Below are 15,693 nucleotides of genomic sequence, written 5' to 3'. Positions count from 1 at the left end.
AGCAAGAGGTCACAGTGTTTCCTAATTAGTAAGTATGAATATCTCAATACAGAAAACTACAAATCAATTAGCAAGCCACATTTCAATGATACAAAGAAAGAATGCTCCAACAACAACCCCCCTCCCAAATAAAAATCTTATTTGATGACAGAGTAATTATCCTTAGCGTTACATATATTTCTTTAAAGACAACCTACATGTACAGTACTTCAAACCTTTAGTAGAAGTAAAAGATTTTTCACTCTAAACACAATTTTCTCTTATGTCTTATTTTATTTAAAAGGCCATGAATTTGTGATAAGGTGATTTTTTTAGTGAGAGCAGGAACTGCAACAGATCTCATGTCTTACCTTAAAAGCCATGAATTTGTGGTAAGGTTTGGGGGCCCAGGCGTAGATCTCTATACTCTCCTGTAGGGCTATCACAAGGAACTTAATCTTCTCATACTTCACTGTACAAACAAAAACTGGCCATGTATTATATCTATCAATCAATCCACCCCTACCTACAAACAGTTCTCAAAATCAGAGATTAATTAAGGAAAATAAGAAATATATGGTTAGGTTGAATTTATATATTTCACAGCCTACTATCTTATCTTTATAACAAATATTTCAAAAAATTGAATGATAGAAAAGTCCTCGAGTTACATCCCTTTGCCACATTATACAGGAAGCTTACCTATTTTGAAATGGACACATCCCTCCAGTTCTCCGACATTTACCCAGCCATTTCTTCTGTCATTCTGTTCATAAAAGGAGACAAATTTCTCAGGATTACGTGCTTAGATGTACGAGAGTTAACAAACAGGAATGTATAATATAATGATTCAGTAAAATATTAACACTACCATTCAATGCTTATTATTTCCGTTATTTAGTGAAGATCTTTACAGTACTATAGATCCTTATAATTTTCACACATCAATGTTCAATATACCCAGTGATATCCATACAGAATTTTACATGTAAGGCTTCTCTTGAATTTTTTGAATAACTGGAGATTCGAAGTTTAATTATTAAATATTTATTCACTTTTGATTGTAAATTCATATCTTGCATAATGTGAGTTACTTTCTGCAATATACAATACAATAGATTAATTCTACAGTTACTGTAAAAGTACTTTTACCAAGGAATCAAAATTCCACAGAATCACAATTTCTGTTCAATTCGTGATTAGAAAAATTACACGAATTTCTTAGAATTCCACCATATGCCTTAAATTTGCTTTAAGTATGCTGGGTCAAATTTCCACAGAAAATTTATGACCACATACCACAAATTAATCCCATGTGGAAAAAGTACTTCTACAGTATTTTACATTATAATGTGAGGAGTCTACTTACTGCTTCCTTTTTGAAGATTTTATTGTTCAGCCATGACAGGTAGTAGACTCGTATTTTATTTTTCTTGCCGGAGATCGTGACCAGAATGTTCTGTCCCTCCAACACTTCCATCTGCTGGAACCTCCGACGTGAGATCAACGTATAAACTAAAATAGGAATAGTGAATAAAGTAACCGACAAAACCTTATTAAGACTAAAGGTGAAAAGTAAACCAGGAATAATAATATGTAGCTTATTTGTGTAAATTAAACTGGAATGGGTAGTAAAATACTGTAGATTGGCAAATAATCATGATGGTTTCAATTTCACTATGTTCACGATTCATCATTTTTCCGCAAAATTAAACCCATAGGGTATGCTATCATTAGATTTTAAAAACGTTTAAATGCTTGTACAAAATTTATATTAATTTCTTGCAGTGTGAAATTAAATTCATCGTGATTTGTACTTGTTGAGAAACCGTGAAATTTTTACACCGTGGAATTAAAACAACTTACAGTATGTGAAACATCATAATATAATATAAACAAACATTTGCGACCTAAATTTACACATGAAGATCAAAATGTTCAAATTGTTTTTAATTTTCTAATGTAATTACTAAATAACAAAATATACAAACATTTGGGAATTTGTATTGCTGTTCAAATTAAATTATATACAAATATAATAATGAAACTATCTTAAAATTTTGATTTTGTATGAAACTGATCTTTTTTAATGTAACCTTGACCTATGACCTACCTTTTCCCTGACCACTTCTGTCCAATAGCATTAAACCATTTTCTGTGCCAATGAGTAAGTTCACCCCTAAAAAATTCAGTTTGCACTCAGATTTTTTACTTTTGTATCATTATATAATAACCTGCAATTAATTAATATAAGGAACTGTGTTAGATTCATTTCAAATCTTTTCTACAATGCCAGTCCTGTACAGATAAAGAGAGCAAACTTAATTCTAAAGAGCTTTTACAATTTTTTAAAATTTAAAATGAAAATTTACCGAGTTCCTGATTTTCAACTCACACAACACCTAAAGAAGCAGTTAATTATTAAACATGTACCCCATAATGCAGCACACAAGATGTCTGAGGAGAATTTTTTCTTGTATTTTCGGATTTCTGGAGTGTCACTCAGAGCTTCAGTCATGGGTTGTGATGGCGCCACATTGACATTAATCTGTGAGCCGCGGCGAGATGACTGGGAGGTTAAGGTTGAACCCTCAGAAGCACCGAATCCAAAGGCCGAGAAAGACATAGGCTGGTGTCTCAATCCCCCACCCTCAGAAGTATTACTGACCGCCTGACGATACTGAAATATAAAGGAGAAAGATTTAGACTGGTGTCTCAATACGCCCCATCCTGATCACTTGTTGACACTGAAACATAAATTAACATTGGTCCTCAAGCATCATTTGATGACTTACATGCACTTGTTTCTGTAATAGAAGTGTGCCCCCACCCCCATAGTTCACTGTAAGAGTGAACTTTTAATGCAGAAACAAGTGCTTGTGCTTACAAGTTAGAAAAATTTCTTTTAATTTGAACTTTCTGAGTTCAAATCCCAATTAGTCAGGTGAGTTTCGGAACAGGTATAAAAGATAAAATTAGAAAAGAATGACGACCTTTCAAAAGTTATTACTTGTCACAACCAAAAACCCAGGGAACTGATAAAGTTTCAAAACATTTATGAGAGAATGTTCCTGAATCTTAAATAACATTAACCTCTAACCCCAACTGTGCACAGACATGGTATTATACTAGGGTTCCTGAACACTTTGTTGTATAGTTTATTGCACACTATGTATATTTAATCACTGCACATCTCAGAATTCATCTCTCCATGTAGATGTTTTAATTTTACTATTTACCTAATGGTAATAATATAATAATATATTAGCATACACACACAAACAAGTAAGAATCTTTATTAATTTATTAATTACTGATATAATGCGCCTTGATGCTTAAAAGAATACCATTATTCCCTGTAAGCCTCTGAAATCAGATCCTCTCCTCACAACTGGGTATATCAGTATATAGAACAGTTATTTTTACACCCACTCTAGCTCTCTCAAATGTACCATCATGTAACAATAACAGATTTTGTTGATTTTGCTGTACAGGAAAAAAAAAAGTATATAGTGCCCGACCAAAAACCCTGTTATTGGTGAGTGGATGACTTCCTTTACAACAGCGAAGACTTTTATCTCTCCTTGGGCACTAAATCACACACTTGTTTTCATAAGTGCTGAAGCTTTTCATGGCTGCAATCACAGTACAACTAAACAGCTCTCCAGCCATCAAACCATGCTAGTCATTATAAATACATAATAGCTTTCCAACTGATGCTAACATGCACATTTATTGCTTTTCCTTGTTTTTAAGTATCTTTTAAAAAATCACCAAAATGCAACAGAAACCCCTCTGTATAAAAACTTGTGTTTACATAAAAATACAGAACTTTTATTAGAAGTAAAATGTTTTCTTGATGTACAATGCTAATTAATCTCTTTGAGACATTAAGTCTACAAAGCAAGAAATAATATTATTATGGAATATGCATGTCCAGGAAAGAGGAACTCACCTCATCTGATGTGGTCTTGTCCTGGGGCCTCTGGGGGGTGAGGCCTGAACGTGACTGGGGTGGGGTGTGTGGGGGAAGAAGATCTGGAAGTACTCCACTACTTGCACTGTGTCGTGGTTGTGGAAGCACTGAAATATAAAAAATTGTCAATTAAAGGACTCTGAACAGAGACCATTCACTAGATAAATGCCTGGTCTAAAAATGACATAAATCTCCTAGATTTGAAGTTAGATATTTTTTAACCTGATTAATCTGATTTTTTTATGGTTTGAACAATAACACTCCAAAAATGTTGAGTCTTCATTTTCATATTATGTAAGACTCGTAGGCAACACTAGATACCTTATGAGTGAGAGAGATTTACCATTGATTGATTAGGGATTGAATGGATTTGTCACTTTTTGACCAATTTAAGTCCCCAAGAAAGATACCACATTGTAACTATGATTTATTTATCACAGTGACTTTCCACTGTGTGACTAGTGGACATTTGCGGAATAGCGTACACTGGACAACAGACTTCAGACTTCGGACTTTAAATTAGGGGAACATTTCAAAGTGTAGAATTTATTAATCACCTTTGTATATGAATTTATGCAATGGCATTTAATATTATTGTTATCAAATAAACTGAATACTTCTGCGACATTTATAACAGGAAAAAATGCGAAACATTTGGATAACACTTATGTTTCAGTCAGTTTCTTCGGAATCGGAACTTACATCGAGAATGTATTTTCTTTTTTTTTTCTCTCTCTTATTTACTTTTTTTATTTACTTTTTTCTTACGTTATTTTTTATTTCATCATAATAATTATTACTTGAATTTTAAGATTTTTCAGCTTTTAAAATTGTTTTCTTTTTGTTTGTCTATTAAAACACCCCCCCCCCCCCCAAAAAAAAGAGAAAATAAACAGAAGGAAAAAAGAAATCGATGTGCCCTAATGTATATCGAATTTGAAAAGGGGAGATATGTACATTTGATTTTGCAGGAAACAATGATGCAGATTCCTGATCTCCTCAGCTTTTTCAGAAATGTAGCGTGTTATTTATACCGATTTAAAATTCGATACCTTGATGTGATGTGTTAGACGCCATTTATATACAGACCTTGTATCCAAACTTAAATTCTTATCATCAATGAAGTATGAAAATATTCATTAAAAAGTCGGATATCTCTCTCCCCCCACCCCCATCCCGCCCCACAACAACTTTTCATACAGTACTATACAGTGAAATTCTCCAATGCAAATGTATCTAAAATTAAGATGGAACCAACTACCCACCCCACCCCACACATACACTCCCCGCCCACTGAATGGGATTTTCGAGTTCTCTTTTTTCCATTTGTCATTTTTTAGGTAAGTTGTCGAACCCCCCCCCCCTCCTTTTCACAATCGATGCACATGTCTATTCATTACGGATCTTGTGAAATAACTGGAGAATTTAATGTGTTGGAATTTTCAAAAAAATTTATTCAATATTAAACAAAATGGTAAAAACGTAAAACAGTGCATTTTTTTTTTCTTTGAGAAACCTTTAATTTATTTTCATTAAATTTGGTTTCGAAATTATCTACTGTGTTTAAAATATGGTATGGTATTTTTAGTTTTTTCTACAGTAAAATATGTAATAAAAGTTTTGACAAACGCTTTCCACTCAACTCATATTCAAAAGTAAAATGTCCAAGCAAAGGAGAATTGAAAAGCATGATGCAAGTATGACCAAAAATTGTGCATGCAGAGGGTGAATCTGATGGAACGTCCGTTAATCATACTACTTACCGAACCTCAACGCGTACTTTATTCGGGACATCAAATCTACCATGCCATGCATGTTAAGATAACAACTGATACAGTGTAATTAAGAAAGGATACATACATGTAGACTGCTTTTTTGGCTAAATGATGCTCTAGAGTACATTTGATGACCAAAAAAAAAAGACTTGAGACAAAATTTATTTAATTTTTAGGCAATATTGACGTTTTTCTCACCAACAAATAATCAACAAACTATGCAGGAAATCTAATACAAAAAATGATAAAATTTGATAAGGTTTATTCATCACAAAGATCGGAAGTTGTACGTTGAGTTTGTAAATTAGAAACGTACAGAATGTAAAGTGGAAATGCACCATTCATTTGATGATTGCAGTAGGACTTGTATGAACTTCATATTTGATGCTTTTCATTTTTATAATTCATACTAATATATATATATATATATATATATATATATATATATATATATATATATATATATATATATATATAAAATACTTAATTCGAGACAATTCGATGTGGGAATTTATATACATGCACATGTTTATACACATATACATGTAAATTCTTTGCAAATTTTCTAAATAAAGCAATCAAAATAGGAATTTCAACATCCTTCGATTTAAATTTACCTATATATATTTAAAGCCTATACATTTCAGATGATTTGTTGTAATTTGATATTTTTTTCAATTTTTTATACTGGTCCCTTTGAATAGTTCGCTTTCAAAGTTAAGTCTGAAGTCCGAAGTCCGCTGTTCGCTGTACGTTATTTCGCAAATGTCCAGTATGAGTTACACAAACTGACTTAGTGTGAAGTAACCTTGCATCAGACTTACCAGTGAGTTAGACTTACTATTGACATATTCTGAGTTAAGTCAGTATGAGTTGGACTTACCACTTGGATGAAAAGTTCCCAACTGGGTTAGAGTTAGACTTACTATTAACTCAGTAAGAATTAGGCTTGCCACTTGGATGACCTAAATTTCTCATTGGGTTAGAGTTAGACCGACTTAATACTGACTCAGTATAAGTTAGACTTACCACTTCAATGACCTATATTTTCCACTGGGTTGGAGTTACAGTTACCACTGACTTAATACTGACTCAGTATGAGTTAGACTTATCACTTGGATGACCTAAATTTCCCAACTGGTTAGAGTCAGACTTACAACTGACTTAATACTGACTCAGTATGAGTTAGACTTACCACAATGACCTACACTTCCCAATGGGTAAGAATCAGACTTACCATTGACTTAATACTGACTCAGTATGAGTCAGACTTACTACTGACTTAATACAGACTCAGTATGAGTTAGACTTACCACTTGAATGACCTAGGTTTCCCACTGGGTTGGAGTTTGCCTTTCCAAGCTTGGGCCTCTGTGCTTTATCTCCAAGAACATTCTCTGATTTATTCTATAAAACAAGAATACACAAGACTTAATATTTTTCAGAGTATAATCAATAAAAATATCCAGGAAATCAACAGCACTTTATCATAGACATTTCATATATTTTTTTTTTTACTGAAGCCTCTTGTTAACTAAGGTAATGAGCAGAAAACCATAATGAGGCTATTTAAATTTATTACACTCTTATGTAAAGTGATACATATTTCTGGTATTTGTTCTATAATGACACCTGTACATCTAAGAGATGTTTTCTGACAATCAATCATTCCAAATTCAAGCTTAGCAAGTTTAAAAGGAACCTAACAGGTCCCCATAATGAACCTTCAACTTCCCTTTATTTGAAAACACACAGTGGTAGTGGTAGAGTCATTCTTTATTTCACCTTAATTGTTAATTAGTCATCCACAGATGTCCATGATCTTTGAATTTAATTTTGCTTCCAAAAATACCAATAATACCAACTATGACAACACGTGGATGGATTCAGATTTCACCAAATATGGCTAAATTACAACCCAATATTTTAAAACTAATAAATTATTGAAAATAAAGCTAATTAATTGGAGATTCATTGACCTTTTCTTGTAAAAACACTGATATTCATAATAAAAATGTAACTGGAGTATATTTTTAAAAAATATATTATTTTGAAATACGCATCTCCAGTAAGTACATCAGTTTCACAGCCAGGCATTATTTACATAAATCCCCCACTGATTACCACACATAATAGTCAGATCTTTTTTCCCCATGATTTAGTGTGGACACCTTGTTGATTTTTTCCCAGAAATTATTGATTCTTGGTTAACAATGTGACAGAGAACCCCCGATAAGGCTTCCATTACACAGATAAGCCTAATTTGATCTCAACTCCACCAGTGTTCTTTGTTATAATCAGCACACCATGGCAATGAACATGCTTTATCAGGTATTCTACTGATGCAGGGTGTTGATTAACAGCAGTATTACTATCAATATTTATGATTTTATGGAGGACTTATCTCTGTATCTAATTGGCAATGCTTTAAGATCTATCATGTCTATGCTGTAGAGGCATCCATCAATAAATCTATAATTCATATTTCTGTAATCATAATGGGGGTTCTCACAGATAGGAGAGGGAGAGCAAGGAGAGAGAGAGATTAGAGGGGAGAAAAAGGACAGAAAATGGAGAGAGAGAGAAAGACACCATGGGGATTTCTCACTGCATTGTAAATCCACTAACAACACTGTAAGGTCACAGACTCCTATTTAAAAGTAATCACAAGAATCTTGACTAAATGAAGATCACCTTTCACCAATTATCTCTTCATTATCCCCCCTGTTTTCACTCAAGCTTAGTTGACTTCACACGACTGCCCGTTGCTTTAGATGGGGCCACTTCAAAGTTCAGCTTCCCAATTTAAAGAACCTAACTTGAAGGTTAAATCAGAGACACAACTGTTCTATTTACTTTAACTTAATTCAATCCTCTAGACATTCATCAAGAGTAACTGGTTCAAAATGGCAGACAATGTTTAATTGCAATTGGAAACACAAGAAGCCAATTCTGAAACAGAACTTTTACATGAGCTTTAATAAGATGCCTGTTTGAAAAGGAGAAATTTCTGTTTTCATCTCCAGATCAAAGGGGTCCTGGTAAAAATTTAAAACTCAAAAATATCTTAGTATGAAAAATTTCACTTCACTTCCAGAGACTGTTTTCTTAAGCATCGGTCTCCAGATATCTGTAAGCATAAGAAAATGATGTTATGATGTTCTTTTCATACATGTACCCTCCCTCCCTTTCAAGAAAATGTGGGTGACAAGGCAATCCCCCCTCCCCCACCTTACACATATGATCAATATTTGTGCTGTACAATAGGAAAGATTTTCTGTATCATGTCATCATATATGGATTTCCTGTATTCAAATACCCTGCCATATTTCAATTTCAAGCACTCCAGTATAAAAAAATTAATTACTATCAAAGAGTAATGTTGCATAAAATTCTGCCTGTCAGCCATCAACAATTGATGGGACGAGTGAATGTGTCAACATCTCTGTATCGATATGTCAGCCAGGGCTTTATAGCAGAATAATAGTTCCTCCTGGAAATCAATACACCAAACTGTAATCATTGTATCCGGTCTTCACTTATCAGTTTCCCTTCCTACATATAATGTTCTAATGTTTTTTAGGAGTGGGTGTATTATGATTTGAGCCACAGAAGTTACCCATTATATGATAAAATTGTTTAAAAAAAGAAGAAGAAAAATTTTTAAAAATATATATAAATGTAATGATGTGGTCTCTAAATTAAAAATCTTTGCGAGGATGACTTCTTTTTTTTTTTTTTTTTTTAGGCTTGATGCCTGTTTCACAGATTTGGTAATCATAGATCTATATGTACATCAATCTCCATCACCAATTTTCTTTTACCTTCAACTGTGTCAATGAAAAGAAAATAATTATTACCACACTGGAATTTACAACAGATTGTTACTGGCTGCCCCCCCCCCCCCCCCCCAAAAAATCTTAACCAATTTAACAGTATTAAACGCCTGAATTTTTTTTTATTGGCCAAGGAGAGGTTTGGGTGCAACTTTTTTTAAGGGTCAGAGTTTGAAACCTTGAAACAAAAGTAATAATTCAGAGAGCTTAAACTTTTAATTCTGTCAGTAGACCCCTTCACAACCTCTCAACAGTTTGTTAGCTGTCTAATCTACGTGACTGGGACTTTCCCTTCACTGATGCCAAGCTGTAGGACCCTCATTAAACTCCAGTAAATGTTCCCCCCTTAATGACCACTCACCACTGGAATGTCCAGAATGACTCCTTCACCAAGTGGGTAGTTTATAAATCGCCCCCTGAACACAGCATTCAAAGGTTAACGAGATGCCAATGCTAATTATATGTAAGAGAAACAAATTCTGCTCATGCTACTTTGTAAATCATTGACTTGGGCCACAGAAAATTTAGGAAAAATTTCTGTATTTGAATATTTCAATGTGCTTGAAGCTTTCAATAAATCTAACACATTCCTTCTTTTAAACCATGAAAGTAGTTTTATTTTTAAAATAAGAAGCTACAAACTTTTATGTAATATGTGTCGAGAGGTCAAAACAGGTCTTCCTCTATAAGTGCACATTGATATTTAAGTAATATTGGTAACAGTTCATAACATCGATGACAAATCTTAATGCCGGCCACCTGTTCAGGTAATACCCAGGTAACTACAGAGAAGCATGCAAAGGAAATGTGCATATCGCAGCTGACAGACATAGCCACGATTATTGTATTACCAACAGTCAATATAATAGCCATTATAAAGGACAAACAAATACAGACTATGGTCTACTGATGTCTCCAAATCAATCTCCTATTTATCATACTTTAAGCATGCCTTACTGTGGAGGAAAAAAAAAAACCCAAAACGCTAATGGCATCTGTCATTATTGACACAGAGCAAAATGTTACCTGGGAATTTATAACAATCAAAATTAAAGTACCCCAGCATCCTGGCCGATTATTGATAAAAACAGGTCAATATCAAATGCTGACATTTCTCATGCTCTTTTCTATTCTGTATTGTTTCTCATGCTCTCCCCAACACCTTTTTTCAGAGATTTTTTTTTATTTCATTGTTTGCTCTTTTGATTATGAATGCCTTAGAAGTTTTTTGGGGAATCAAGAGGTGTTCCCTGTTAGAAGGCAGTGTGTGGATAATGAAGGCCATCTGTGACTAACAGGGGGTAAAAAAAATGGCAAACAGACAAGCTGGGGAGGGGACGTCTCTGGGTTAAATAGTGGCACCTGGTCCCTGGTTGGGGAGGGGGATAAGAGATTTGGTACTGCTATCTGAAATGAAGGGGGTTATCAATAAAGAAAAAAAAACCCTGTTGTATGACAATTGACTCATATCGGAGCCATTAAATGCCACTCATGTTTTTTTTTAAGAAGCATCACTCAAACTGATTTTTCGTCCTTTTTCCCTCTTAAGAAAACTGTAGTCTGAATGCAAAAGGATCAATCCTAATGAACTTAAACATACCCTTCAACCCCTTTTAATTTCAATGTACACTGCAGTGTAGGTATATTATAGCCTTTGATTCATTAAGTGATATTTTTTTTACTACCGACATGTGGTCCCCTGTTCATTATGCCAGACCAGTCTACATGATGCACTGTTTATGACCTTGTATAGACAACTGCACCCCGCACATTTCCTACCCCTATTGCGGAGAGCTGCACCTTCCTATTACCGTGATTTATACATAACATTTAACACCATACTGCTATAGAATTAGCATCCGAAAATCCCAATAACTAGCAATTTAAAGTAGATAATCATATGGCTGTTATACCTGCGGAGAAACTCTCTGTTTGTTTAAGATCTTTATGAGAAATATAAATCTTTTAAAATGATTTCCTCTGCCATCATAAGTGTCTGGTACCATTTTTAAATTCTCCAGACACAAATTTTATGTCTGTTTGTGCATACCTGTGTTTACAATAATTGCTACTCTACTGAGCATACTATAAATAAAATCTTCTTTCTTTTTTAAAACACTTACATTATGGTGCCGTCCTGACAAATTCAATGTGACAAATCCGTAATACCCAACCCTACACATATTTATAAATGAAATCTGCACGGAAGTTACAATATATAAACTTTTGAAATGCAAGACACTTCATAATGTCTGTGTCAAATGAAAATTTGTGTAATGCATGACACTTCCATATTTCTGTCAAATAGAAAACCTTTTTTCACATTAATCTGTTTATCAAAAATATTTTATTTAATTTTAATTTGCACTCAAGTCAAAAATATGAAAATTACTGACAACATAAACAACCTCTAAAAAATTAATAAGAAATCTCACGCAAGAAAGAAACAAAGGTTTCTATGGCTTCTACGGGAATATTAGGAAGTATCCCAGATGGATCATTGAATGTGGTCAATTTAGGCAGCTGTGTCGATCATTCCTAGCAGTAATGAGGGCTTTATACCAGGCCTGTTTTTCCTCAATCTGACCACGATGTAACGTGTAATGACTAAAACACCTGTGAGAAATATTTCTGTTCTAGTTTTCCTATTTTTTTTAAACTTTCTTCCTAAATTATCTACCACACCTGGATAAAGATCTTGAAACTTCACAAACTCGAGCAAAAGGAGTACAGATTGAAGACAAAAAACAAAGAAAATGCCTAGATTTTTTTTTCTCAATGCCATGTTTTAACACATATGCATCTATGTCAAAGGTGATTACAGATAATTATTTTAGTAAAAAAGGAATGAAAAAGAAGAAGAGATGTTTCATTAAGGAGAATGGCTTAGACAGACACATGTATTTTCCATTAAAACTGAGCAGCAGATCAGATCATAAATCTATTTCACATGCAATAAAAAAGAATGGAACTCTGACAGGTGAAATGAGGGGTGGACTGGGGGGATGCATTGAGATGTCCATCAGCAGCAATCATCCCGTCATCTCATTACCCGGCAATCAGGGTCAATTGAGTGTTTACTCACAACACAGGCCCAGACAATCAATGCTTGGACAATAGCCGGCTATTAACGGACCCAGACTCAGGGTAATAGAGGGGTCTGATTGGAACGATGCTGGGAAAAATCCATCATCTGCAGGTTTGTTCCCCCGCAGCTGGAGGAACTCAGGCACGTGGTACAATATTGGAAATGTTGATTGAAATTTCACCCTAATGAGAGCTTAATTCCAGGGTTTGAAGATGGCTTGGAACTGGTGTGTGTAGAAACATTATTGTTCAGTGCTAACAAAGCTGCACTGGTTCACATTCAAAACCTACTAATTGAGACTGAGTTTTTCAACTGAACTATTATGTAAGGTTTTTTTTTTTTTGTTTTTTGCAGTACTCAAGTTTTTACGTTGTATGGAGGTGTCCAACAGACAAATACATATAACAGCTGTCACATTCATATCCAAATACTAATAAGATTGAAGGAATACAAATAAACACAAAACCCTTAACCTTTACTCATATTCAAACATAGAAAAAAGGGAAATAATTTAGCACCAATAAATTTTGCATGTCTCTTTCTAGTTGATGACTGTACAAGATATTTCTTGAACTTTGTACCTATTCTCTTTAGAGAAGTGGACAGGCTTTCGCCTACATCCACTTCTCTTCGCAAGCCTTCATGTTTTGATTCTGGAAAATGTGTAAATCTCGAACCGGTGACGGTCTACACTTCAACTGACATTTCGTCTAAAATACGTCTGAATGTACGTAATAGATGTGTTATAATAACAATTTTAACATAAATACACACAATTGTCACAAAAAAACTGACCTTTAAGTATTGTTAATCCATTTTCACAAGTTCTCCATCCCGGATTTAAATTATGTGCAAGTAACTCTTGAAGTATCAAAAATCTCTAAATCGGATAATAATGGAAACTATTTTTACAAAATAATAATGAAACGAGAGAAATCGTCTACTCTGTTTAAACTAACGAGAAAGTATTTCCTCAAGTTTCATTCAAATTCTTTTGATCTTTGTTTTAAATCTTTTTTTCATTTCTTGGAAAAGGTAGAGTTAATATCGTTTAGAAATAAAAGAAAATATATTTTAGTATTGTCAGTGAGGAAGTAATGAAGTATTTTTTTAAGCTCAAATTTACATTTAAATTGTATTGAAATAGTAAAAATAAGTATAGGTAATAATATTAATTTTGAATAATAGGCTAAATCAAAAGTGAATTGTCAAAAACGTTTTTTGAACATTAAAATACGTCTTCGCCAATTTATCCAAATTATCCGACTTAAAATTTTCAATTTTTTCTAATAAGCTGTGGTAGATAAACATTAGTTTAAATCCGGGATGGAGAACTTGTGAAAATGGATTAACAATACTTAAAGGTCAGTTTTTTTGTGACAATTGTGTGTATTTATGTTAAAATTGTTATTATAACACGTCTATTACGTACATTCAGACGTATTTTAGATGAAATGTCAGTTGAAGTGTAGACCGTCACCGGTTCGTGATTTACACGTTTTCCAGAATCAAAACATGAAGGCTTGCAAAGAGAAGTGGATGTAGGCGAAAGCCTGTCCACTTCTCTAAAGAGAATACTTTGTACCCTATTCACAGTCTTGCGACTCAAATCTGACAAAGTCATTCAGATAATGAATGTGTCTATATAAGAACCCAATTACTGTCCAGTCCTAGAGCCAGATTTCACCTTCCTTTTCATAACAAACAAATGATAAGAAAAGCCAGTAATCTTTGTAAGAAATGCCTTCAAACAAATTATACCCCCCTTCATGACAGCACTTCACCGCAATGACCTCAAAAAAATCAATACACAATTTGGCAAAATTTGGAAAATTCAAACTTTGAGAAGACAAGGATCACGATTCGTAGATAAGACAAATTATACTGAGATGGGGGGAAAAGGACCCAGATTTCACCTGACAAAACCCAACCCCAGTTACTAAACAATACAGTGCACGTAGTATAAGGTTCCTGTTACATTGCAATCATTTTTTAAAATAATTTCAAAAGTTACAAACCTCTTTAAAATGGATTGTGTATTTTGCTTCAACTCTTCAACTTCCTTTAAAAATTATATCAGGAACAGAAACTATTGTAATATTGCCTCTGTCTTAGTGTCTTACCTGTACCAGTATGTAATACTATTTATCCACATCTTATCTCTACCAGAATGTACATGTAATAATATTTAACCACAATGCCTTACCTCTACCAGTATGTAATAGTATTTGTATCCACATCTTATCTCTACCAGAATGTAATAATATTTATCCACAATGTCTTACCTCTACCAATATGTAATAATATTTATCCACAATCCGATAAAACTGAAAGTTGTCATCTTCCTCATCCGCCATGACCACCATAGTGGAAGCAAATTCAATCAGCTCCCCAAGGACGCGAGAAAAAATACCAGTCCAATTGATTATTTATGTCATTAATAGAGCTCTAGGAATGCACCGTTAATACAAGTCAATACAATATAAAGGAATTCAAGCAGTCTATTTAACGGATACTATTTCTCACACCTTCATCAATATTTGTTGATCGCTGATATATTGCTGTTTGATGACAGAGGGACCGGTCATTATCTTGTGGTCACTCTAAAGCTCACCTGGAAACAATTCCCTTTTTTTGTACACTTGATTCTCCAGAGCTCCTTATAGCTTCTTTTCACTAAGAATCCCTTCTTTCCTTCAGAGCTTCAGTTCTGAGTATCGATTCATTTCCATTTGGGAAAAAAAAAACTTAATGCAATCTTTTAATTTTTTTTTTCGGACTTTTTTTAAAGTAATAGCATGCACTCAGACTCTATTTATGATGCTACAAAAAAATCACAGAAAAAAAGAGTCTTCTACAGGCTTAAATCTTCACACTTCAGTTTCCACAAAGCTAATAATCCAATCAACATGACTTCACAAGCTTGTAAAAAAAAAAATTGGTGTTTAGCTACTCATGTGTAAAATTGATGTGCGCGTGTCTGGCACCAGGCAGGTTCTCTAGTGGGAGACAGCGTACTACAAATTCCCATACAATTCC

General features: G+C 33.8%; 1 protein-coding gene across 5 annotated transcripts in view; it reads right to left on the bottom strand.

Annotated features, from left to right (window-relative positions):
• LOC133197465 (serine/threonine-protein kinase mig-15-like) overlaps positions 1-15,693 on the bottom strand; it is a 45,307-nt gene that overhangs the window by 3,588 nt on the left and 26,026 nt on the right. For all 5 annotated transcript variants that reach the window (XM_061333519.1, XM_061333522.1, XM_061333520.1 and 2 more), the window contains 7 exons: positions 7,044-7,137; positions 3,935-4,062; positions 2,413-2,659; positions 2,093-2,158; positions 1,349-1,494; positions 682-745; positions 351-451 (listed from right to left, as the gene is read on the bottom strand). In XM_061333519.1, the coding sequence (XP_061189503.1) occupies positions 351-451; positions 682-745; positions 1,349-1,494; positions 2,093-2,158; positions 2,413-2,659; positions 3,935-4,062; positions 7,044-7,137 (846 nt within the window). The remainder of the gene's footprint in view (positions 1-350; positions 452-681; positions 746-1,348; positions 1,495-2,092; positions 2,159-2,412; positions 2,660-3,934; positions 4,063-7,043; positions 7,138-15,693) is intronic.

The sequence above is a fragment of the Saccostrea echinata genome, unplaced genomic scaffold, assembly GCF_033153115.1.
Source record: "Saccostrea echinata isolate AGI-Se365-2 ecotype Australia unplaced genomic scaffold, CSIRO_AGI_Sech_v1 ptg000030l, whole genome shotgun sequence".
Lineage (NCBI taxonomy): Eukaryota > Metazoa > Mollusca > Bivalvia > Ostreida > Ostreidae > Saccostrea > Saccostrea echinata.
Note: the sequence above shows the minus strand (reverse complement) of the source record. Positions and strands in the feature narration are given on the sequence as shown.